At 43.0% G+C, this 27,003-nt stretch overlaps 1 protein-coding gene across 1 annotated transcript in view; it reads left to right on the top strand.

The window, feature by feature from the left end:
• KCTD3 (potassium channel tetramerization domain containing 3) overlaps positions 1 to 27,003 on the top strand; it is a 319,588-nt gene that overhangs the window by 20,365 nt on the left and 272,220 nt on the right. The window contains exon 2 of the mRNA XM_086927901.1: positions 26,200 to 26,253. Coding sequence (XP_086784027.1) covers positions 26,200 to 26,253 — 54 coding nt within the window. The remainder of the gene's footprint in view (positions 1 to 26,199; positions 26,254 to 27,003) is intronic.

The following is a 27,003-nucleotide window of genomic DNA, read 5'->3' on the forward strand; positions in this document are numbered from 1 at the left end:
GCTCAGTGTAGCCCAGCTAGGTCCCAGTATAGTGAGAGAGGTGGAGGGGCTGACTACCTGGCTCAGTGGAGCAGGAGTCAGTGGGTGGCTGAGAGCCCCCAGAGGCCCGAAGCCCTATCTCAGAACCTGGGTGGTTTCTTGAGGGAACACCAGGTTAGGGACCTAGGCTGTCCTGTTAGTACACTTGAGGAGGATCTCCTAGTGTCTAGGGAACCTGGAGCATCTGTAACTAGAGCTCCAGGGGTTCCAGTGTCCGGCAGTGCTACTCCAGGAGGGAGTGCACAGAAGTCCGAAGTGAGGAGTGATTGGGGGATGAGTTTCCCAGTGGATGCACCAGTGGACCAGGGACTAGCCAGTTGGGCTAGATCTTCCTGGGTGGACCCGGGTGGCGCCACTTCTGGTCTGGGGGATCTTTGCGCACTGTCAGGTGGACAGGAGGCGGGAGATCTGCGCCAGGCAGACAGTCACACGACACATGGGTCATGTGTCAGCCTCAGGGGGATTGCGTGTGAGTCCCCAGAAGTCCTGGAGTGCCAGGCAATTATTCCACCAAAGGTTTTAGACCGGCGGGTGGATGGCCAGGTTCAGGATCTGCCTGACCTGAAGGGTAGGACGACTGTAACCAGTGTCCTGACCGGTTCTTCTTCCAGAGGAACTTCTCCAGTTGGGAGAGGGCAGACCTCTGGAAGGGGGTTCAGAGGGTGGGAAAGCCCACCTCTGACCCCGGTGCAACCTGAGGGGTTAAACCCTGGGTTGGAGTGGCGTTGTAGGGGTACCCCTCGCAGGAGGAGGAGGAACCCTGGAAGAAGAGGTAGGGGGAGGAGAGCCTTCCCTGAGACTCCTGGTCAGCCTGAGGTTGTAGACCAAAGGCTGGTGAACCAGTGGCAGTCTAGTCCTGTCTTGCAGACAGGGAGAGTGGAGAATGGCTACTATGTGCCAGGGGTTACTACCCCCTGCTCTGCGAATTGGCAAGGACCGGTGGCACCTGGGTGGCCCAGGGCCTGGTCCTGGCCGCGGACAGCTGAGGAGTACCAGTGGGGTAGCCCAGTTGGTCCTTACAGTAGCTTTAGAAGGAACCCTAGGGGTTCACCGTGGCATAGAACAGGAGGGTGTCCCGGCAGTGGCGGGCCTGCGTCCGTGTTCTATCGCCCCAAGCAGGGAAGTCCATCACGGTGGTGATTGTTCTCCCCTGCGTTTTGGCTGGAAGGGGGTTGTGTTGGACTTGGCCCTTCTGGCAGGTTCACCCCTAGACTTTTTGCCTTATGTGTGACCCTGTGTCAGTGATTTTTGGGTCTCTGCGCACTTTCCCCTGAGTCCCAGAGTGAAAGTGCGTGCGTGTAGTATGGCTGGCCTGCCCTCCCATAGGAATGCATGGGGAATGTGTGTGTCCCTGGTAGTTCCTGATGCGTGGGGAGTGCAGGCTCGAGTTTAGTATGTGTAAACTCGTGAGAGTGAATGCTGCGAGATGGTGTCTGCGGCATGTATGTGTCTAGAAGGGAAGTGCTACTTCTGGACATTGAGATATGTGTGCATGTGCTGTGAGGGTGCTGGAGCGTGATTGGCTGGAGCTGGCTGGCATGCCAGGCTCCAGGAAGTCTAGATGGGTTTGCCCGGTGGTGAGTGGGAGATTAGCATGAGTGATGTGTGGGAGGAGTGTACCTGTGTCCTGGATGGGCTGGATTTTCCCCACACAATGCTGGCTCCGCCCCCCTGTGGTGTGTCTAACGACCCTAGCCTCCCCAGTGAATGAAATGGGTGGTTGGGCCATCAAGAGTGCTCCAGAACCAGCTGCGACTGGTTTTCCCCCCCACCCTGCACCTTGAAACAAAGGATTTTACAGTATAAAGAAGGGGCTGTGTCCCCTTAGAAAATGTTCTACTTTTGGATCCTGCCAGAGGGGGCTGTTGCTGCTGCTGGGCCAGAGGACCGCCACTTGGGGAGTCTCCCTGCCTGGAGACCCAGTGTGCTGGCTCTGGGCCCAGCCTTGCCCCCCTGCCCCTTGAAAGGACTTTTGCTGGGCTTGTTGGCCCCTAGCGCCTGGGAGCGCTTTTGATTGCTGTTTAGCGCTTAAGAGCGCTTTATTTTGCTTGCAGCGCTTGGGAGCGCTGTGGTCACCCTTCTAGCGCTGGGAGCGCTTTGTCTGCAGAGGCCGGTGCCCAACCGGCATTATCCGCCCCAAGCGAGTGCCACCTCGCTTATTTTTGATTAATTTGCCCCCTGGCAGGTGCCCACCCTGCCAGGGACCTTGCCGCTATCTTTTAAGTTTACCTCGAGGGAGCCCACTCCTCGGTAAACTCAACCCCCGCCTAGAAGCGCCGGAGACGGGCCGCCGCGCTGCCCGCGACGACCCGGAAGTGTTCCTGCCGGTCGGCCAATCAGAGAGCGACCGACCGGAAGTCCCGCCCCGCAGCCGCGACCCGGAAGTCAGGCCGGCCGGGGGCAGGACAGAGAAGCAACCGGAAGCGGACGGGAGGCCACCCCGCGCTCCGGTGAGGGGAGAAGCCGGCGTCTTTAGTTTTCCCCCTCCCAGGCTCCCAAAGCCAGGAAGAGCCCAGGAGAAAGAGAGGGGAGAAGTGTGCAGGGAGCCCCGAGGAGCGGGAGCTCTCGTTAAGCAGCCGCCCGCCGCAGGAGAACCCGGTGAGTGCAGGTGCTTGCGAAGAGGAGAGGGGGGCGTCGGGACACATTGCCGGTGTCCGCCCCGCCCCCTCTCTGTAGCGCGACCACCGGGGGCATTGCATTGTCGCTTGAGCCCCGAGAGGCTCCACCAGTCTGGGGGCAGTTCCGTTAAGTGCAGAGTCCCCCGTGAGGGACTCCAACGCCCCACATTTTGTGCCTAGAGCCATGAGAGAGGCTCTAGGCGCGCCAAGTGTTCCTGGGTCCCCCGTGAGGGACCCCACAGCCCAGTGAGGCTGCACCTTTGCTTAGAGAGTCCAGAGAGGCTCTGGGGGCATTTGCATGGTTTAGAGCGCTGAGGCTCTTTGTGCCATTCCCTCGTTTTGGAGCCCAGAGAGGCTCATTGCCCATTCTTGCGAAGAGCCTGAGAGAGGCTCAGGGCACCATTCCTTGTCCAGGAGCCCAGAGAGGCTCCGCAGTGCCACAGTGGTGGTTCTTGAGCCCAGAGAGGCTCCAACGTTGCCCTAACTTTCCCTGCACCAGTTTCCCAGCACTTTGTGGGCAACTGCTACGTTTAGGCCCTGACATTGGGACACAGGGACTGTCACAGGTGGTGACTGATATTAGTTTTGCGCAATGTTATTGCTACACCTCTGAATGTTAATGCATCATGTGTTTTGTTTTTACACCCCTACAGGTATTGTGATGTGTAGGTGGTTGTTTTCTCCCTAGTACAGGTGGTGCTAGTGAGGTCCTGTTACCAGTGATTACTGGTTGTGTGCTCTATGTTTATATTGTGTGCTACACTGATTTTACTTTCTAAAGTGCTATTTCTGAAAGTATTGCTTCTAAAAGTGCTGATACCCTTGACAGTGGTCCAAGTGGCCCTGTCCTGTACAAATATCCCTTGTAAATTCCGCCCGTGCCTGTTGGCACAGTGTAACAAGATGTGTGTTTTATCTGATGTATATTTATTATAATACAAAGGCTATTTTTATATAACCTTGTGTGGAGTTTTCCTTTGTGGTGGGCCTTTGGTTGTTGTTGCTGGGGTGCGTGCGCAAATACTTAACTTACATCGCCTCCAAGTTTAGCCTTGCTGCTCGCGCCACGTTACCTAGAGGGCGAGTAGGGGTTATCTTGGCGTGTAACTCCCTTGCTCTGACTTGGGAGTGGTGGTCTCTGACTGACTTTGGCGAAAGCCCTGGCCAGCCGGGGATCCCATTTCCAACAGGGAGTTGTAGGCATCTCACTCTTGAAAAACAGGAAAAAGGCCTGTCCTTTACTATAGATCAAAAAATGTTCTACTGCCACCACCGCTTTATGATTATATTCTGGGACGGATTCAGTAGTCCAGTTTCTTAACCCCGTTACCGCGGCGCAAATTCCGGCACGGTCAGGGGCGTTCCATTGAGTCGGCGTGGCTACGTCGGCCAACGGACATGCGCAGCACTACTGAGGTAGTGCTCGCGACAGCCGTTGCCCGACGGGCACACTTAACGGGTTAAAGAGGTACCTTTAGTGCAACCCTCCAGACCACAGAGCGACACTCTGGGTCTTCGAAACCTTCACACAGCATGGTCCTCGGCATGCACATAATGGTTGTGCGAGCTGAGTAAAATAAGTTAAGATGCCAGCGAAAATTACAATTACAGAGTGTACACCTGTAAAATTATGCATGTGATGCTCTCATCCAAACCACAGGTAATCTGTTTTTTCAACATATATTTACTATTTTGATTGCTTACATTGTTCATATATGTTACAATGTGCTGCCCCAAAGCACTCAGTGTAAAGTGAAGATGGATTACGTTTTCATTGGTGTCAGTTAATTAATTTCCTATTGGGCTACTTCGGTATACAACCTTTACAACGGATCTTTTACCACGCACTACCATTACAACTCAGTCATTACAACGCAAACCATTACAACGCATTGCGCTGGGGGGCGCTCTAGGATAGGGAATAAGTTTAATTTACTATCCAACACCTTCCCTAGTGTCCACGGGGACTGGAGTTGGAATAGTAAATTAAACTATTCACTATCCAGCACCCCAAAGCGCTATGCGTTGTAATGGTATGCGTTGTAAATACCGCGTTGTAATGGTATGCGTGGTAAAAGTATGCGTTGTAACGTCATACATCCGGCTACTTCCCACAGTCCTGTCTGCAAAGGTAAATAGGTTCCCCATAACGCATCCTTGGCTCCACTTTGGTAATGGATTGTGGTGCTTATCACAATTTACACTACTGTCCACTAAAAAGAAGCCTTTTAAAGTTCTAAGTATGTTTAATAAATAAAGATAAATGTTCAATAGTTGTTCCGTAGTAAAATCAATCATCAATTGAATGAAAATATCCATAATTTATGACCAGCAAACGCTGCTCTAAAGGAAGGAAGGAAGGGGCAAAACTAATCAAGAGTTCAAACAGGGGAAACCGTGATGGACACAAATACTTATTGGGGTGGGAACTACCATAGGAACACTCCTGAAAGTTAAAATGTTGAGCTATTGACATAAGGAATCTTTATCACCAGGTGATGTGCTGCTAATGCCTTTCTTTGAGAAACCTCTAAAGTGGTTTAGATTTTGTTTGATATTGCCTTTGCTCTGAATAGTGCTGCGTGGATATCAACTATCTATGGAGAAGTAGGTTCTGTCGGGAGTGGAACAATTACTTTAAATGTATCATAAACATTTATACATGAAGGAAGAACACACCTAGATTGATGTAACCAAGAGGAATTGTATTAGCAACTGAATTCATTTTTTAATTTTACAATTTGCTCCAGCTGTAACGTAGTCAGGCTGTCATAAAAACCAAAACATTATTGAAAAACGACGCAAGATAAACTAATCTGTGATAAGGTGCTATTTAATGTTAATCATGTCTGGCAAGCAAAATCCATCTGAGACTAGTCGTAGCTCAATTTCTTTTCTGACCTAGCTTAAGTAAGTAACCTTTTAAATCTGTAGTTGCAGTTTTGGCAGGATTTCTTTCATCAGGTATACAAGTTTGAGTGTAACAATTTTCAGTACATTTCTTTTTCTTTTTTTTCTTTGTAGACTGTCATTGAAGTCACCGGTGAGATATCTTAAGCTATTTGATATTTGATATTTCGAGTGTATTACAAAAAGAACATCAGCTTTTGGCTGTTATGATTTACCCACTTGGTGTTGACGCATTCTTTAACGCACCTACAATTGTTGCTCATTACGATGTCATTCAAGGAGGGGTAATCAAAAATTCTGAAAAACATTTGGAAGTCTTTGACATAAGTATGGAAATGACAGAACTACTACATGCTATTATGTGTAGATATTAAAGTAAATAATACCTTAGATACTGTGATTGAATTTAAAGTGAATTGAGTATAGCTGTTGCTGAAGAAGGTACAACATAATTTTACAACATGTGTGGGTTCCCCAGCACAGTCTGAAGTTCTAAATAACCGAGTAGAGTAGTTCACGCTGTGGAATAATAATGTGCAAAAACGTCCAGAACCTTAAACAAATATGGCATTTAAAAATAATTTGAAATAGTTTCCTGGAAGTAAGTGCAAAGACTGGTGCATTTAGGGATGAGGTCAGACGCGCTTGAGGTAGTATTATCAAGTTTGAAGTATATAATTTTCATCTAGAAAACATTGAGAACTTTTGCCCTACTATAAACAATTGGATGAAGCCCTATAACATTATATAAGAAAGTGATGATAGGAATTTGTAAAGGAAGAACATTATTACAGCCTAACAAAAGTCAGTGTGACTGAGAGACACTTGATCAAGACAGAAAACGAGTTTCACAATGTAGCAGCGAGCATGAGAAAGAGTTTTCACCCGTGCAAGTGTGTTTGGATATGGGAACATTGAGCATCAATTTATACTTGGAACACAGGAAACGAACAGAGTGATTTAGCTACAGCCTATCTTTAGGAAAACTGGGTCCTACTTCAGGAAGGCAGCAATAGTCCAAGTAAAGAATTTTGAAGTACATTTTTTCTTTTACCGTTTGGTTGCGGAATTGTCTGCATTTGGAGGCGACCCAATCTAAATTCTGCAGGTAGATATGGATGACAGTCCCTGGGGTTTTGGAATCTCTGTTGATAATGTAGGAGATAAGCTGCATAGGCATATTCAAGACTGGATTAAATAAAAGAGCATGCTTTTGCTTGTTAATATGTTGAGTGAAGAGTAAAAACTTTTTCCTCTAGAATGTTGGAAAGAAGCACAGCTCCACAAAGTTGACTTGTCCGCTTATGGACAGCTCAGATAGACAAGATTTGAATGTTCTTTGTTTAGAAGTAAGATCACAGACCAAATAAGCAGAAGAGGGAAGCCGGTACAAAACGGGCATAACTATCTCTAACATGGAGAAGGACAGCTATTGATTTCCTCTTTTGACAGAAGAGAATATTGCACGTTTATCTTCCACACATTTACTGCTGTCCAACGCTATCCAGTTTTCAAGAACATATATGGATCTGGCACAATGTTTGAGGATGCTGCTTTTTTGATAGATACACCCAGGAAAATGATGAAGCATATTTAGTTAATACCAGGGGCAAATGTCTGTAGAAGCCTATCATTTGGATTTTGATTTAAGTTCCGATTAGGATGCCTGACTGACTAATTTGTGACTGGGTCACCAGTGGCCTGATCCATTCCTTTAAGACAATGTTTATTATAACATACCTGTGTGAATAATTTAGCTATATTTTAGAATGTTGTTGTTTACAATAAGGTGGACTAGATGGCTTTTAGTTTACAGAGTTCTTTAGGCTCTCACAAGACATGGTTATGGACTCATATTAAATTGCCAGTGGGGATTATGGCATACACCATCATTTTCACCATGACCTGCTTGAAGCAAGACTTGGATTCACAGTTGGTGAAGATATCGATGTCTGTAATATTTGTCCCGTGAGTTAATTTGGAGCTGGACCCGAGTTGCCAGTCGACAAGTCAAATATACGTGATATTTTTGTAGCATTGAACATCTTCATTGAGCCTGTTAATTTAAGTTTGGGCTTTTTCAGGGATTGTTTGAGAGGTGATACACTCCAGTTGCTAACTTTTCCACTGTAAAAAATATAGATCAGCAATTTAATGAAAATCTACAATTTTCCAGTACAGAAGTGCCCAGATAACAGTTTGTTGTTGATCAGATTCTGTTTCAAAATAACTTTTTTGTCTTGAACATGTTAATTACTGTAAACATCGAATACATAAAAAGGGCACTTAAATATCCTCTTAAAATACAAAACCAGGTTCATTTAGTCTGATATCGCATAGTCTCACAATTAGCCAAATATCAATAAATGAACACAAGAAAAGAAAGCACATCTCATGAATAACGACAAGCCAAATTGTCAGGACTAAAACAGCGTACATGTCCAACAAATATTGTGCTTATATATGTACATTTATAACTGTTTTCACATATATCACGAAGAAAAGATTCAACAATTTTCAATTATTTGGGCATGGTAAGTGTGGACTGAGATTCCCAGTTTATTGTGAGAAAGCAGCTTTTACAGAGCTTTTTAAAATAAACAGTACTGATAAAGTTCACTTTTTAAATTAAACGACATAGCTTTAGTTCACTTTTTAAATTAAACAGTACTGCTGATTTTCAAGCTGTTGAGTAGTTGCACAGTTTGAGGTTCACATTGCCTCTTTGAATCTTTTCCAACTCATGCTGTTCAATTCAGTTGTGGGCAAATTTATCTCTCCCCTGCTAAAACAGATGAACACATTTGGTTTTAAGCAGGTTTATGAATCAAGTAGTACACTTCTTGCTTCTTTTCACTACAAATCGTGTTTGTTTATGTGATCAGATGCAACATTTGTTTGGGCATTTGATTTTGAAGTTATGGGTCTACTGTATATGCTGTAGCGCCACTGCACCCATATACTTTGTCTCACTTTATCTCCTTACACTACACCATAAATTTATTTACTTGGTCCTCCGATGGATCTTGAATCATGCCGAGATGCCTCGTAAATAGGGAATCTAATCAAGTTATTCAATGAGGACCAGGAACTGGGTAACTGACCTACAAACTCGTAATTAGATTCTTATATATAACTCTCAAAACTATGCTATACAAGTACAGGATTATTACAGCTAGACCAAATCTCTTGAAGAAATTCAACCGGACTAGAATCATACAAACAGATAATTCGGTTAGAGCTATGCAAAATAGTAACATTAGAATCTATTGACCAGAGACCTCTCTATTAGAATTTCCATCCCTCATTATTAACATATTGGAATGCACAATTAATTATTGGAGACAAGTCATGGAAAAACAGAAACAGCATTTTGCTAAGATTAGATTTTATCAGCAAAATTTAGAAGTGTAAATACATAAATATCCGGAATTTAAATTGAGAAATCCACGATAATTGAATTTATCTCTTGTGGCCCATCAATTACCAAAGCTATAGAAGAAAAGTTCAGGAAAGGACGTGAATCATATCAGCTTAGAGGTTTTCTCCCAATGAGGGAAAAGTGTCCCGGGAATAGGGCACTCAAAGTATGCTTCAGCACAAGGAAAGTCAGTAGAATCCGCAAGATTGAAAGCTGTCTCTCAATCTGCAAAGAGGAAGATAGAAAAAAAGCTGACAACCTTGCGACTCTCCATCACACAATGTATATCACTCCTTAAGTTCCGGGGTGACACTTCCTGCGTCACCTCATCTGGTCAGATCAAGTCCATTGGTCACTTCCTGTTGGGCGAATGTCATGTAACATGAAGAAGACACATTTTATGCCAAACAGGTGGATCATCACGTAAGCTGTCGTATCATTCAAAATGTAAAGTTTGTGAACAATACTCCTTTAGCTAAAGGCACATGAGTGATTTTAGGAGGGCAGTTTCTCAGGGCAGATGTTCCCAAAGTGATAAAATGGTAGCAAGTAGTCCTAGTATGTGAATGGGAACTCTTTCTATGAAACATAGTTTCATCTCACACTGCAAGTTTATGAAACCTTTCCATAAGAACAGAATCAAGCAAAGAAAATTAAATGCTGGCCTACATTGAATTAATTTCACGAAATACAAAATAAAAAATAATTGAACAAATGTTACATCCTAGAATTTCTAAAACCTTATATCCTTTTCTTCAATTTATGATACTTACACAGTGTTTTAGATTCATTGAAATTAGCACTTGTAACTATGACACATTACTACATTTTCAAAGTACCAACATATAAAATCATTGAAAAATATAAAATATTAATGTTGTTTCTAGTAATTCTGATCAGTACATGTATGAAGATTATTCTGTAGAAGTTTCAAAGTAATTGGAATTATTGTAAACCTGCAGTACTTGTTTCTCTTTTTCTCTGTTGTACATATTTTAACATGAGCAAAGATAGTTAAAAAACAAAACTCTTTAATAAACATTCATATTGTCATCTAGTTTCATAAATTCATCACACACATCATTAAAAGAGAATAGTTAATGAGATCTCTATAACTCAATTTATCACATTTACATTTCTATTCCATGTTAAAATAATACACTAGTGTAATTTAGTAAAACATGAGCCTATGTTATTCAAACCAGCATGTACGTCTAGTCTACACTCTTCTGCATGCATTTACGATGCAGTAACTAAGTCTTATTATGATCTATTTCTCAAGATTCTCCAACGTATAGTGAGCACAAATTGAGCATGTTGTCATTTTCTCTCAAAGGTGTCCAAATTGATTTTGTGTCAGCTAAGAGATTCAGCAGTTTATCGGCTTCATCAATTCCCCATTTGAAGCTGATTTAAGCCATCACAAAATTCTCTTCTGATGTCACATCTTACAAGTCTGTGGTCTTCATCATTTTTAATGTAGAGATTTCCAAATGCCTTCCTTTTGTCACAATACCCACATTGTCTATCTTCCAATTCTATTTCAGCTCTTTTCCTTTTATTTCCCTAGTTCCTTTCTTAGTGTTTAATTGTCTATAAATCTTAAAGATGACAACCAAGGTTAATATACATAATGTAATTGTCAAGATGGGCTTCAAGAGTTTTCCCAAGAACCCAATTCCCAAATTTGCAAACCATCTTCCTATAGAAGAAAATCCTTTCTCAATTGACTCCCACACACCATCGGCTTTTAAATCTTTTAAGTCCTTTCGAAGGTGTGTGATGTTCTGAATGTAACCTTTCAAAGCTTTACTTAAGTCTGGAATATATGTAAAACAATGTTGCACCTTTAGCATTCGACAGACTCCGCCTTCCTTTGCAAGAAGAATGTCTAAAGCAAGACTATTTTGTAGAACCATAGATCTCATGGCAATCATTTCAGTATCTATTTCTAAAAATCGTCCAGCAGTATCAGTAGACAGCTTATCTACCACAGTAGACAGTTTTCATATTTTGTGAGAATTCATTATCACCCCCAACAGATAGTATTAAGGCTCCAAAAATATCTCCCACTATCTCTCCTGAACTTGTACCTCTCTTGTCTCTTGTGGGAAGTTTTGTTGGTTTCATCAGATTGACCCACATGATACATTTTTGGAAAAACTATTCCCATGTAACAAGATCAATACCAGTCTATAATAGGCCTTTTTCCTACAGATGTAATAAAGGCATGTGCGTGTGTGCGTTACATGCAAGGGTTGTGAATGGCACCAGGTCGTGTATTCAGTACGACTGGCCTGCTTCTCGCTTTGGGTTAGCATGAGAGGGTGTAGAGGCAGGCTATCGAGCAGTATTTCCTTCGGGCAGATTAGTAACCGTATAGTGTTTTGTATCTATGAGTTCGTAATGGCAAATCCTCTCCGGTATTGGGAGTGGGTTTGACATTACAGTGATGGAAATGTCACTTTTGGAAAAGTTGGCATTTCAAAGCTCGTGGCTCTGTGATCCTATCGGCTAACTCACAGCTGGGTGCTAGGAGGACAGCCACAACTGTGCATTCCTGATAGACATCCACAAACTAGGGGCTCAAAGTAAACTGCGAACCTCTGACTCCGAGGGCCCTTTCTGGGACAGATATGTTGGGGTGGTATTGGCACTTGCATTCCAAGGGGCAGGATCTTGGCTCCACTAAAAATTATGGTCAAACCTCCCGGGGTAGAATTGCAGACAGTACAACATTTAGAGAGGGCCTGTGCATTTCAAAGGTGGCCTTTTGAACTGATAGTATCTTCAAAGGCCAATGTGAGTATAACTATTGGGACTCTCGTCTCAGCAGTTCGAGATGCTTTCGAACTTGGAACCATACTACGCTGGTACGAATCTGGGACATTGACACGATAAATCTTTAGGGCAGGAGGCACACTAACTGGATGATCAGCAGACTTGTGGTGACCTAGATTTTCGCACTCCAGGAAGAGGACTCTCACTTGGTAGATTTTGCCTGGACGTTGCTGGCCTGCCACTAAGTGCCAACTGTCATGGCCTGGGTCCTGAAGTACTTTCCAAGAGCCTCTTTTCCATGACATCCCAGGTACACAGCGAATATGACTGTCTCCATGAAATTGTAAGGAGAGCCTTGGGTGTGGTGGAGACAGATCGAAGAGATCATGATTGGGACAAGGACCATCCTGACACACATCATCTCACTTTGTAGAGGAGTGTGCACTTAAAGATCAGCTGCCACCTGAGGTGCCAGTACGTGAGAGTGTGGAGGAAGCTGACAGAGTCCAAGGGACCCTTGCTTGCAACCAGGGGACCTGTGCTCATTTTTACTCCGGTCCAGGAAAGACATGGCTTGGCAGTTCAGGCTGGACTGTTCCCATGAGGCACAGGGTCAAGGCTGATTTGCATATGACCATGTCTGAACTGGGGTAGTGTGGAGTGTAAAAAAACAATGGAATTAGGTCCAGATCTCTGTACTGGGGTGAACGTATGACACCGTTCTGCATTCTGTCCATCAATTGTTGTTTTTGCATTAGTCACCCCGAGTGGGATGGGTATGCTCAGCGAGAGTCCCATGCTCTCCAGACCACTGGAGTCAAGCTATCCTGGCTGAAGACGGCTGATAGCCAGAAACCGGTCCTAGGATGCTTGATTCCGGTTCAGGAAAGACATGGCTTGGCAGTTCGGGCTGCACTGTTCCCATGAGGCACACGGTCAAGGCAGATTTGCATTTGGCCATGTCTGAACTGGGGTGGTGTGGAGTGCAAAAAAACAATGTATTTAAGCCCAGATCTCTGTACTGGGGTGAATGTATGACACCGTTCTGCATTCTGTCCACCAATTGTTGTTTTTGCATTTGTTACCCCGAGTGGGATGGGTATGCTCAGACGTGAGTCCCATGCTCTCCACACCACTGGAGTCAAGCTATCCTGGCTGAAGACGGCTGATAGCCAGAAACCGGTCCTAGGATGCTTGATTCCGGTCCAGGAAAGACATGGCTTGGCAGTTCGGGCTGGACTGTTCCCATGAGGCACAGGGTCAAGGCTGATTTGCATATGGCCATGTCTGAACTGGGGTGGTGTGGAGTGCAACAAAACGATGGATTTAGGCCCAGATCTCTGTACTGGGGTGAATGTATGACATTGTTCTGCAATCTGTCCATCAATTGTTTTTGCATTTTTACTCCAGAGCGTGTGGTGTCCAAGGTGTGTTGGGAGAACTTGAGCAGGGAGCTGAGACTGTCTTCAGCCACTGTAACAGGAGAACCACAATGCCTGACATTGCAGCCTCTGTCTGAGGCGGTTGGTTCCCTCTCCCTTGGCCCATACCACAATGTGCTTTGTTGTGGACAACACCGTGACGAGGCCTGAGGGTTTTTGTGTGCCTTGTGTGCACCAACAGATGACTGTCGAGGGCTGCAGCAGGTCACAAATTTGCTTGATGGGAAAATATTTCAACAGACTTGAAATGTGTGTCACAACCTTTTATCTACAAGGGTGGTAGGATTGTGATCCCGCACTCGTGCAGGTGCTGTTGGGTACCTGGTGGTCAAATCCAGAGGGACAAAACCAAGTAACTGTTTCTTTCCGTGTTAGGTGGTTCTGATTGTGTAGTCAAAGGGGCGCCAACAGGGGCAACGTGTATCGTTGGCTGGTGTAGTTGAAGACTGAGGGGCTGGATCACGAGTTGTAAAGAACTGTAACTATTTATTCTTTCTGTTAATAGGAATGTCCAACACATATAATGTGTGTTTCTTTTTGATTTCAATAGAGAAGTTTGACAATTGCGTATAACTGTAAAGTGTATGTCGTTTTGATTTCAGTGTGTTGGTGTAATACAAAGACAAGTGTTTTATACATACGGTGTGAGCAAAGGTTATTGGACAAGTGCATCGTACTCATCCTATTTAGAACAGTGGATTGTGACTGGCTTGGATGCGTCACAGCGAACCCAAAACCGCTGGGTCTAACATATGGGTAACCCAAAATTCAGAGGTGTACAATTAACCACTGCTCCTAAACTCAGTACCTTGTGCACATTTTAGAAATACATAATTTATCTTCATACCTATTTTTCATTTAGATTTTAGCACATGAATTTCTGCATTATCGGTACACAATGAAAAATTATTATAAGCTGCAGCTCAGTTCTTGTCTTTGGGTATCTCAGATTTTTGAACAAACAACAATCACTATATTTCCCTTTGACCAAAAGGGACTGACAGGTGTGACAGTATGTTACTTTTGTAATTTGGCTGTTGGGGCAAAAAAATGACAGATGAAAACTTTGTCACCAATTGCTGTTATTTTCCTACTTTATTCATATTTGTTTTTTATATCAACAATTAGTTATTTCTAAAAACCATGATCAATATACACAAATTACCACTTTCTGATTTTGGAATTTTTTCTAGAGTTTGAAGCTGTTTACCTTGCCTCGTTCATCTATGGGTTTCACACCTGTTTTCACTTCAGCTTTAAGTAGGTTGAAACTACAAAAAATAGGAGAAATGGAGTACCACTTAAAAATTCGCAAAATCTGTGGTAAAAAATTGCTATTCAATAACTCTCGATATTAGTGGAAGCTGGTGATCTTAGCACAGTAAACCATTTGTTGATCCCATTTTTAGGGAACAAAATGCGTTTTCCTGTGCAGCACGTTTTTTTACAATTTTTCTCAACAAAAATAAACAATTGGCTATATTTTGCCTATTTTCTTGGATCCCTCGAGGAAGTCCACAAACCTTGGGTACCTTTACATCCCCAAGATGCGGGGTTAAACACACAAATTCATCCTGAAAACATTTTCTGGAAAAGCAGTTATGAAGGCATAAGCGTGATGTGCCCCATTACATCAACAAATGGCCTGAGCACTGGAAATGGAAAAACCTAAGCAGCTGAGGGTTTAAGGACATTCTTCCTAGCACAGCACACTACATCATGGGTTAGAAGAAATACAACCGCATCACTCTTACCTTGATGGGACTCCATTGGATCAGTTTCCCTGCCTGCACCAACTTCAAAACTAGCTTTCGTATCTACAAAGCCTTCACCACTGGCACTTTCTCCTATCTGTCTGACCAGCTAACCTTATCCAATGGCTCTCAGCACACCTGCAGCCTGGATAGTCCCAGACTGGATGTACATACGTGCAAACATACAAAAAGGAGCATGCTTTCTCCATCCGTGCACCCATGATCTTGAACGATGTCCCCATATCCATTTGACCTTCAACACCAAATCATATTTAGGAAAGCGCTGAAGACATACCTCTTTAAAGGATACTACATCATGAGGCAGTTACAGCACACTTTCGCTTTCAGAAACAAGCTGCCCCTCTATAACAAACTGACTTTGCCATTGACCCTGTATGGCGTTCTGCTGCCTCCTGGCTCGAATTGTGCTATATCAATTCTACATACACATGTACAGACAAAAATAAGTGTTCTTGAATATCATAGTAAAGTAACAAAACAAATGCAAAATCCGTGCCACGAGTACTTGCAAGGCAAAGGGACATTGCCTTCGAGTTTGCAGTTGTACATGTGGTGTGGTGGAATTATACTGACCTTAGAAGTGCCAATAGGCAAACTGGGCAAACCTTAAGGGCATGTTGGGCTCAAGGTGGGTCATAAATGTCTCTAAATTTCTACACGGTCTCCCATAAGATCCTCTTGCCCCGCTTGGAGGAGTTGGGGGGTGGTAGGTCAGGCCCTGGAGTGGTTCCAGTCTTTTCTATCTGACAGATCATTCAAGGTTGCGGCCCCCCCTTCCTGTCCCATGCTCATGCCATCAAGCAGGGGGTTCCTCAGGGCTCGGCATTAAGCCCGGTCCTGTTTAACCTCTATGTTCAACCACTGACGGCGGTAGTAAGAGACCATGGTCGGACCATGATTTCGTACGCCAATGATACGCAGCTGGTGGTGGCCCTCTCTGAAGACCATACTCTGGGTGCAGCGCATTTTCAGGCTGGCCTTGCAGTGGTCGCGCAGTGGATGACCACCAACTGCCTGCAACTCAATGCCAACAAGTCAGAGGTGCTACTGGTGGGGAAAGACAAGGGACTCTGGAGCAAACATTTGTGGCGTGATTCTATGGGTAGTGCCCCCACCCCTAAGTCGGCTGCAAAAAACTTAGGGGTCTGGTTTGACGCCAAGCTGGATTTCCAAGAGCATACCAAGAAGATCGCTGGCACCTGCTTTGGTCTCCTCCGGGGTCTGCGGCCTATGCTTGGCTTCTTTGACCCTCCCACCCGCCAGCTGATACTCCAAGCAACTATTCTGTCTAGGTTGGACTACGCTAATTCACTTCTATTGGGAGCCAATAAGGCAGAAGTCACAAGCCTTTTAAGGGTCCAGAATGCAGCTGCCTGAGTCCTTTTGCGGCTCCCTAGAACGTGCTCTGAGACGGGCGCTTTTCGGCGCCTGCACTGGCTGCCTGTGCCTCAAAAGATTCAATTTAAGGCACTCTGTCTGACCTTTAAAATTCTAAAATGGTCCTCTCCTGAGATTTTGTCTAATCTGCTGATCCCCTATGTACCTACACGCCAGCTGCGCTCGGCCGAGCATTTCCTTGTAACGGTCCCCCGGATGAAGCGTCTTAGTGCAGGGGGTCGGTCCTTTCGGTACCTTGTTGCCAAACTATGGAATTCCCTCCCTGTGCAGATCCGCCGTCTAGACTGCCTTCTGTCCTTCCATAAAGCAATTAAAACTCTCTTATTTCTTAGGGCCTAGCTTCCACTCCTAGGGTCTAGCTTCTGCACTCTGTTGGCATGGCTATAAGCGCCGGGACGCCTCTTTGCTGAAGCATCTGTTGCACTTTATAAAACTTCCAAATAAATAGCTGGCTAGCCAACCATGCACAGATAGGAAAAAGTGGTACAACGAGGGAGGGGTGATTGCCAAGCCTAGGTACTATGACCTCTGCTACATGTTTTGGGTAGAGCTTAAGAGTAGGCTGTCTACATTGCTGGTGTGACCTAGAGTAGCTCAGTGGATGTTCACAAATGTTGTTGTGCATAGACGTTGAATTCAAAACTGCCCACTTTTGTCTCTTTTTGAGGAATAGAGTGGGCTTAGGTCTTGTTAAAGTTTTTCCGTAGTTGTAGGACTCCTTGTGCTGACTTGAGGCTTCCACACAGAACAAGGGTAGTGCAGGCAAGCAGAGTTTCTCCTGGATTGTGGGTTAGTTCCAGCCTGTTATTAAATTAGCAGTACTCCAGCTCTACAGCTGGACACAAACCAGCAACCAGGGGTCCACATAGCTCAAATTTCAATACATGATCAATAGGACAGCTTCAGTTCACACAAAGGTGGACACTTGTCAGCAAGCCAATGTCCAGTCATTACAGATGCTTCTTTAAAGAAGGAAGAGAGTAGCCAATCTGACCAAGTTGGTTTTCCCTCCTTAGGGAACGCGTTTGCTCCTAGTTCAGGACTCTAGGTTAACTCTTCCTTAGCTTCTCTGGCTGGAAGCTGTGTGGTGGATTTCCTTCAAACTACTGTAGAGAAGGGACGGGCCTGGAAAGTAGTGGTGGAATGAGTCATTCTTTGTTTCAGCACTCATCCTCCATGTTGCAGATTCCATACTTTCATTATGGCACATTTTGAAAACATATATAGGTCAACCTTAATTAGGCATGCGAGTAATATTTTTGAATCATTATTGTATGTCGTAAACGCTAATATTTTCAAAGGGTGACGTCAGTGATGGCTTCCAACCAATTTTGAAAACCTTACCATTATTAATAATCAAAATATTCTTGCAAATGCCCCACCCCAAAACCTGTGAACCAGCGCCCTCCAGCAGGGTTTGCAATTTGTACCTGCTATTGGCGCAAAGGGTGTGTGTATTTCACTGGGGGTCTCTCCTCTCACAGTTCACCAAATGGGTAACTTGGGGTACAAACTCAACAAACTTTGCCAAAATGTAAAGAAACAATCCAGGGCACACCTAGAGCCATGGGAAATATGATGGGGTTGCACAAGGTACAGAGAACAATGTGTTAGAGCCTAAAAGTTAAAATAAACTCTAGTGTATGTTTAAGATTACAGAACGTGATAGTACAGCTTCAAACATTTTTTGAGTATAAGTGGTTCAGTTTATGTAAGCAGAAAGGAATTTTGTTTTCTGTATGTCGTTCTTTCTGGGCATACTGGAGATTTTTCTTTGCTAATGTTGTTCTGAACTCATTTGGCAGTACCAGTACATTCCTGGTACACCACTGTCAGTTTTGTTAATTCTGCTACAAACGCTTTTATTTTTCTGAACTAAGAGCCAACTTCCACAGTTAAATTTCAAAAAATACAGAGACTCACATTGAGACACTGAATTTGTAGAACTGCAAATATAATCTAACCAAAACTTACAATATGAAGCAAGTTCCACATAAATGTGCATAGTCAAAGAAATGTATGTCCAGGCCTGGACTATGGCTTGTTATTGGGTGGGTTCAAAAGGCATCTCCTGGAAATAAACCTGCCACTCTTAGATGACTAATGCTTGTTTGGCCAGGACGTTTTTCAACGGGTTTCTGAGCAGTGGGCTCTTGAGATTTGCTCTCAACTTGAGTTCTGAGCTTCTCAAAGACCTACTTATTTGGATACCTGTACTGGTTTTCAAAACTCTGCATCCACCATTCCAAATTTTAAGGTAAATGTTTATCAGAATGAGGTCCTATGGATATTTTTAGTCAAACGTAGAATTTGGTAGTGGTAAATCTACTTGTGCGGCAGTACAAAGTGCATGGCTACTTTAATTGGGATTGTAACAATGAGTCAAAGTCTAAGATCCACAAGGAAATTTTAGATGGTTACACTTATCAAATGAAATTCAAATCTTGTTAACATTTCACAGTGGTGTCCCAATTCCATTCCAGTCAGTGATCTAAGGAGAGACAGGACCATAGAAATAGAACATCAAACCTAGATTGATTTTAATAAAGCTGATCATAAAAATTGTATAGTTAAAAATGGAAATAAAAATAGAAAGCTGTCTAATGTAAAACCTTTCTTTTGGCAGTGTACTTCCACATTCATACATTGGACTGATCAGTCTCTGCATAGGGCTCAGCACAGAGCACTTGTCTCTAGTTCTTAGGAGAAGAAAATGTTTCAGGGAGAAGATAGTAAAATGAATGAATAGATGAGATATGAGGGAGTCATTCTCAAGGTGTGGGAGGAAAGAAAATTGTAACTGGGAGGGATAGGCATGAGAATGGCAATGGGTTATTTTTCCATTCTTGTGTAAGAGAGAACGCGATGAAAATCAGGAATTGAGGAGTGACAGGAGATGTTATATCCTGTACACAGTGTTGCAAACAGTGATTGGAAGTTGTGGAGGAGGAGAGCAGACACACTAATTTCAGCAGTGGTGAGTGAACAGACAATGGCGCAGTGTTGATGCAATGTCGATCGATGGCTTGCAAACTTGGTCACCTTAGCTTGCACGGAAAATAAACACATAGATATGAATGCACACAGCTTCCAGGAAGAAATTCAGTGGGATGCTGTGGCTCTGTCTAACTCCCAGATACAGTGCAGGAGCCATTACTAGACGAAGATAACCTTTTCATTTAAAAGTATTTTAGAGATCATCTAACTGCCTAACATAAAACAGTTACCTTCTCTGGTTGTTAGCAAGTTTTTCTAAGCATGCAAACTTAATTTCTTTTTCTCCCCAGTCAATTCTCATTTATTGCTACTCAAAATTTCACCGTTTTGTTCCTCTGCTGAGACCTACAAAACATTATTTAATAATTCATAAACAAATGCAAATCAAGTATTCATGCTAATACAAAAACACATGATAACAGACTAATTAATTTAGACTGCATTAAAGTTAAGGCGGCCTTTGAAGATTCAATATTGAATATTAAAAATAGAAAACCTAAAATAATTTTCTGGTGTGCTCAAAAAACTTGGCAGACAAAAACCACAGGATTAAAATTATTAATAGCATTTATGCAGAGAGGACACCCACAATGATTTATTGCTAGGTTTTTCTCCGTAATCCTTTCAGTCTGTCTCTGGAAGCGCACTGTTCTTAGCACTGTTCTTAGACATGATGTTTGTCAGAAATTGTCTTATTAGTTTGGGAGAGGGGGCACCCCTACCAACACAATAAACCCACTCAGCTTGGGTCAAAACTCAATTCAGATAAAATTGTTGCTCAACCCCTGGTATCTTTGGCTCACGCAGCAGGCAATCTCAAGAGAAGTACATGATCAGTACATGCAGTAGCAACAATTTCAAAGTAAAGAACGCAACACAAAAAAATTCCCAAATCAATATTTGAAAAATAGAGCAAATTTTAATGAGCAAATAGACAGACACTATGATCATCTAAATGCTAACGGGATATGGATTTTTAAAATTTAGTTTTTAAATTTTATTAAGGGAACAGGCAAGGACTATGGAAAAAACACCTTTTAGCAGTGAACAAGGGCCTAGGCACAAATTGAAGGTCAACCGCTATGAAGCGAAGTTTGGACACGCCAAGCAGGTTTTCCTGGTTAAAGATTTTACCTTCAGGCTTAGTCTCCGGATGATGGGAAAGCAACTTCTGGTCAGCCATTCAGTCTCTAGCTTCTTAGGGCAGGCTTCTGGGCACCAGGTCTCTCCCCAGTGAGGTCTCCCGGAGGATCTTTTTGCTTTTTGTTTCCTTGAAAAAAGTAAATAGGAAGCCAGCCACTCCACCCTGGGAGAACAGTTCCAGTCCCTGGATGCCAGCAGGGTTCAGGAGTCCTGAAGACATTGTCTACGTTCTCTTCTTCCTGCAGAAGCCAGGATTAAGGAGTCAGGATTCTTCTTCAGATAGTCATCAAAGGTTCTGAAGCGATGGTGGTGCTGGTGCCAGATATATACTATGCACTAGCCAATGATTGGAACAATTCTACCACACACACCTAATCATGTTCTTGTTGTCGCCCACTTCCTTTTGAAGCACCTCCTCTTTATCTTACTGTAAAAGTACCCAGAAGCCCATATTTCAAGATGGTGGGCCCAGCTGCCATGAGGCAGTCCTATCTACACTTGAGTCACGTTTCACTGCTGTATTCCAAACCAGGCAAGGACATTCTTTGTTACACAAACACATTTTGGTACACCTTGTTGCAGACTGAGCTAAAGCAAAAACAAATTATAGTCCATTGAAAGTCTGGGTTTATAATGGAGGGCAAGACTGACCCTCAACTAAAGAACCAGTTTGTTTCCAGAGATTACTGTATCAAATCTGCAAATCTAATGCATAACACATGAAGCATTTCGATTGTGTGTGACTTGCTATTGCAATTTCAGGATGAAGCACTGACTGTTGTGGTTGTCAATAAGCTAGGTTAGGTGTTTTAATTCGAAACAAATAGCATATCGTCATATTCATTTAAGCCCCCCACATTGGCCCTCACAAAGACTACTTTAAAAACCGAGAAAACGAGGCTACTGTTTCAGTTGTTAAATGTTTCAAAATAGAACTGCTGAGTGTTAGAAACAGTGTCTTACTCTCATCTGTTTACTACCTGTATATACCCCGACTGAGTAAATGTTCCACCATAATTGTACTGTAGTCTCAAAACCACAAGCCATATTTATGATTGTGGTTAACCTGTGACTTTCTTGTGTTGTAAAGGGTTTCTTTTTATGTTTCCCCTGTGGGTATATTTATTGACTGGTGGAGGTTTAATGAACTATTAGGAGGAATTATGGGACCTCATTTGCATGTTTGTTCCCACACTTCGTAAGTGACATTGGCTTTTTGAGCAGCTGTTGTTTGCTGGACCATGTATGAAATGTAAATCCTTTTTTCAGGCCTGCCAGTCATTTCTTCCGAGAAGTCTATCCATCGCATTCTGAGCAGTGCAGTTATAATGGACGGCAAACACCTCGGTACAAATATTGTCTGTGCATGTAATCCGGACAGATTCTAACTTTTGCCTACATAATGGGGCATAACATGTGAAAATAGCTTTTGTAACCACTTGTTGCCACATATTTCCACACTCCACAGATTTGCCTGTGTAAATTCCTGTGAGTAGAACCTGGGAGAAACTGCACAAGCAAAACTCAGGACTAGTTAATGTTTCTGCTCATCCTGTAATATGTGTAGGTTGTACTATCTTGTTACACTTGTGACATTTAGGATGACATATTCCAGATATGCTGGGTTTGGTGGCTTAGGGGACTAATACATCTACTGTAGGGGCTTGTGTGTGTTTGACATCATGGCCACAGGTTCAAATCCCCGTGGGTCCACTCAGCCTTTCATCCTTCTGAGGTGGCTAAAATGAGTACCATTGATTTGGGCAATAATAAACATATGTTATTCAGTGGCAATAACCCTTGGGTGGTCCCGCGTTTTACAAATACACGTTATGTTATGTTATATTCATCAGGAGTTTACTGACCCCATCGGATTATAGGTTTATGCTGAACACTGCAGCTTCATGGTAGTTCACCCACAGATTGGACCTGCTGCAAGCAGGAAAAGTGTCTGGGTGAAATATGAATGGGCATGGAAAGTCTGATTCCTCTATATTTATCCTGAACACCTGAAATTCCTCTTTGCTCCCCCCGCCTCCCCATGAATTATCAGGCTCCACAATAATGGTAATTTCAGAGTCAGGGGGTGAAGTTAACTGTAGAGATAGAGGGACACTGGTAATTATTGCCTGTAGTTTTCAACCAGAATATTGTTTTTTAAATATCGAAATAAAAAAAAGTGTGACCATAATATTAACTACCAAAATATCACGAAAGTAAGTATACATAGGTAAGTATAGGTTTATTATACTTAACCTCACATGTGTCTTCTTTGACGACATACATAGTGTCAGGGTACATATGTAGAGTTAAGATGAATAAATATGTTTTTATTTGTATATATTTATCTTCACAATATTTTGGTACACAGTAGTCTGGTCACAATGCTTGTTTAGTTCATTATTTCTGTACTCTGTGTTCTGATGATGTAAAAGCAGCCCATGGTGGTTACCTGTCGCTCAGCGTGTGACTGCACGCCTCACCATTCAACATGGTTGAGCACGTCCGGTGTCACTGTACACACACAGAGCCATCTACCAGTTGTTACTTTCTTTTGTTGACTCAGTATTTGAGTAATGACCTACCCCTTTACCTTCAGGTCCCTGAGGATAGGCATGCACCTGAGATCATTGGTCACTGCACGTTCTCTCCTGTCGCAAGGTTTCTATTTGCAGTAACATGCAACATCTTGGGGTATACCAACGATCACAAATATTTTAAAGTAGTTTCCTTTACTATAGCAGGGGTGTTGTGCTTAAACAGCGATTAATTATTTTACACTAAACATTTGGCCAATGAGCCAAATACTGAGCATGGAAGAGCACTATATCATAGATTGTTTATCACAATTACCTGGAAGTGCATATTTACCTTGATACTATATATAGCAATACAGAGCCCAACATGTGAGAACACATGCAGTAGTATTTTAGGAGTTATTTGAAGTTGTGCATGTCTGTCTAGTCTAAAGTGCAATTTTGAGATTAATGTGCTAGTTGTACACTTACAACAGAATTTCCTTATCGAATTCTTGAAAGACACCTCTTATAAAGCGATCCGGGTTAAAGGTGATGCACTGCCATTTTCTTTGATATCACTGGATTTAATGGATGTTTGATGTAACTTGTGGCATCAGGGTGGAAGGCCAAAGGGTATTTGTGGTCTCACCCACTACTCCTGGGATTTTGGTAACCAAAGGGAGGAATGATGCTATGCAGAGATCATTCTCCCTTCCCCAGTCTGTGGTCATGCAGTGTAAGGTCAGAATATCTAATACTGTAATATCTCCATCTTGCTTAATTAAGCATATACGCGTGATGGCAAATAAGCAGAGTCTGTATAAGGTAAGCCATCTGCCGATAAAATGACCTGGTGAGCAAAGCTTGCTATATTTTAACCACTGAACACTAATAAAAATATACAGGTACATGACTAGATTCTCATGTCCAGAAGCCCAAATTCAGTATCTGCTCAGGACATTGTAACTAGAGATTGGCATACTCTGTCTTAGTAAACAAACTCAAGGAGATGATGGACGGAGCGCTGAAACCTTTCAGACACCCACCCCCAGTCACAGATCTGGGTTGAATCCATCATCGTTCTTTATCTCACTTCGCCACCTCAGTTTGGACCCAGCTATATGCAAATCAGTCTTGATCCTGTGCCTCTTGGGAACAATCCAGCACGAACTGCCAAGCCAGATCTTCCCTGAACCGTAAAAAAGCATCCTGGGACCGGTTTCTGGGTAACACCCTTCATCAGCCAGGCTAGCTTGAATATAGTGGCAAAGTGAGCAAGGGACCCACGTCTGGGCATACACTGCCAATTTAGGGCGACCAAAGTAAAAACAAGGAGATGATGGACAGAGCGCTGAAACTTTTCAGACAGTCACACCCCAGTCACAGATCTGGGTTGAATCCATTATCATTATTTAGCACACTTCCCCACTCTGTCTTATTACCTTCTCATTTCTATTTTTTTCTCATAAATATTTGTGTCTACAACTTATGAAATTAATGTACGACACCTCTACAGCCTTCACTTCTGTACAGCATTAATGGCTGTGGAATATGAATCCTATTGTCTTACGCATTATTAAGGTACAGTGAGGAGTGGGCTGAGCTAAGTTCACCCACATCCGGGTACCCCATGCGATCAATAGTGTTTCCTCTGATGGCTTAAGTAAGGATCAGATAGGAAGTCGATTGGCAGTGCTGGAGAGATCCCTGCTTGGAATAAATCCAAACAGGTAATAATCTCATCTAAACTCCAATAAAAGTTCTTACTTAAATTACCAGAAAATTAGCTTCTGGCTTATCCTCCATAAGCCACATCTGTGTACAGACATCACTAAAAGCTGACCCTATCTACAACCTTATTGTGAATACCTCTGTACAATTTTGAGTACTATGCAAATTATTCCACCCGCTGCGGTATACAGTGTACAATGTGGTATGCTGCTACAACCTTACTGTGAGTGCCTCTGTACAATTTTGAGTTCTATGCAAATTACGCCACCTGCTGCAGTATACAGGATACAATGTGGTATGCTGATATACCATGTATCAATACTGATCTAGAACACCTAATCCTCGCCTTATTTACAATAGGGTGACTCTGAAAAGGGTGCAAAATAGCCGGGGGTAACGCAATCGCCCTGCGCTAACAGCTGTTTATTTAATCTGTAGTAGAGTGTGCCCTGCATTCCTCGATGCCTCGCATCTGATGCTTTTTGAAGGCACATTTGTGCTGTGGCTACTGAGGTGTTGCCCGGTATGCCCCCCAGCAGGTAACACATGCAGCGCCCATGCCCGACCATGGGGCCTGCTAAGGGAGATCTGGATTCTACTACCTTGTTGCTGGCGCTTTCCACATTAATTACTGCATAAGCCAGAGCCACTTAGATAGGAAATCCTTTCACCTATCAAATAATGTCATGCCACTCATATCTAGGAGTCCTTTCTGGAGAATGTCAGTATTAGAGTATTAGCATTAGCATTATTGTATGAATGGCTCAGCCTTTGATTATTACTAAGCACCGTAGTTATAGTATTACAGTAAGAGCATTAGCATTATTGTACGAATGATTGCCTTTGGTTATTATAAAGCACTGTAATTACCGTATTATAGTATGGGCATTAGCATTATTGTACGAGTGACTCTGTCTTTGGTTATCACAAAGCACTGTACTTACAGTATTACAGTAAGAGCAGTAGCATTTTTTGTATGCATTACTCCGCCATTGGTTATCACAAAGTATTGTACTTACTGTATTACAGTAAAAGCATTAGCATTATTGTACGAGTGACTCTGCTTTTGGTTATTACAAAGTACTGTACTCACAGTGTTACAGTAAGAGCATTAGCATTATTGTACGAGTGACTAAGCCTTTGGTTATTATAAAGCACTGTAATTACCGTCTTATAGTATGGGCATTAGAATTATTGTATGAGTGACTGCTTTCGATGAATGTACATAGCAGTGTACTTACATATTTACAGTATGAGCATTAGCAATGTACGAATGACTCTGCCTTTGATTATTTTGTATCGCTTTGATTATTACAAAGCACTGTACTTACAGAATTACAGTACAAGAATTATTGTGCGAATGACTCTGCCGTTGATTGTTACAAAGCGCTGTACTTACAGTTGTTTTTTTGTTTCTACCTGCAGGTTCAGTACCTCAAGACAAACATTAATGTGGATACCAGATTCCTTTTTCTCTAGGTAATGCAGTTCATGTACTATTGTTCCCAGTTAATGTATGTGTTTGCTGAAATCGGAACATAGTCCGTGTATCTCTAATCATAATGTGCCTGTTCAAATCATTTCAAACCATTACATGTCATGGTCATTTTTCAATGTCCCTAAACTCTTTTAATTCCAGTGTAAGGTGGGGCACGGTAAAACTTGTCAAAGAGTGCTACTTTAAGTCCAGGCAGGGGAGGAAACTTTCCCTGATGAGACCTGGGAGTTTTTGGAACACTATGTTAGCAATCATTACGGTCCCGCCGACATGCTATATATAGTCTATATTTACCCTGAACAAAAACGCACTCTTTATATTAAATTTAGATTTTGGACCTTGTCAGCAAGAAGAATACCTATTCAAATGTTCAAGGCTTCCCATAAGTAAAGAATATTGTACTGTCATTTTGGGGGGGGGGGGGGGTGGAAGGGGGGGGGGGAAGGGGGGAGGATAATCTATTGCACTTTCTGCCGTTTTGCATTAGACACGTCTTAGCACGTTAAAGGTGGTTTGTTCCCCTCTTTAGAAAGTATGAGACTAACTCTGTTGGAGCAGCATTACCATTTTGTTTTAGAACAGATGATGAATGTATTTGTAACTGATTCGCCTCACACTTCTCGGCCGCTTGGCCATGTACGAGGGGGTTGGTAGCCGTACAATGGCGCTAATTCGGTTCTAACAGGAATGAATATAATCATGGACATCACAGTGCTTACGCCCCTTTATAT

Source organism: Lissotriton vulgaris, chromosome 6, assembly GCF_964263255.1.
Source record: "Lissotriton vulgaris chromosome 6, aLisVul1.2, whole genome shotgun sequence".
NCBI classification, from domain to species: Eukaryota; Metazoa; Chordata; class Amphibia; order Caudata; family Salamandridae; genus Lissotriton; species Lissotriton vulgaris.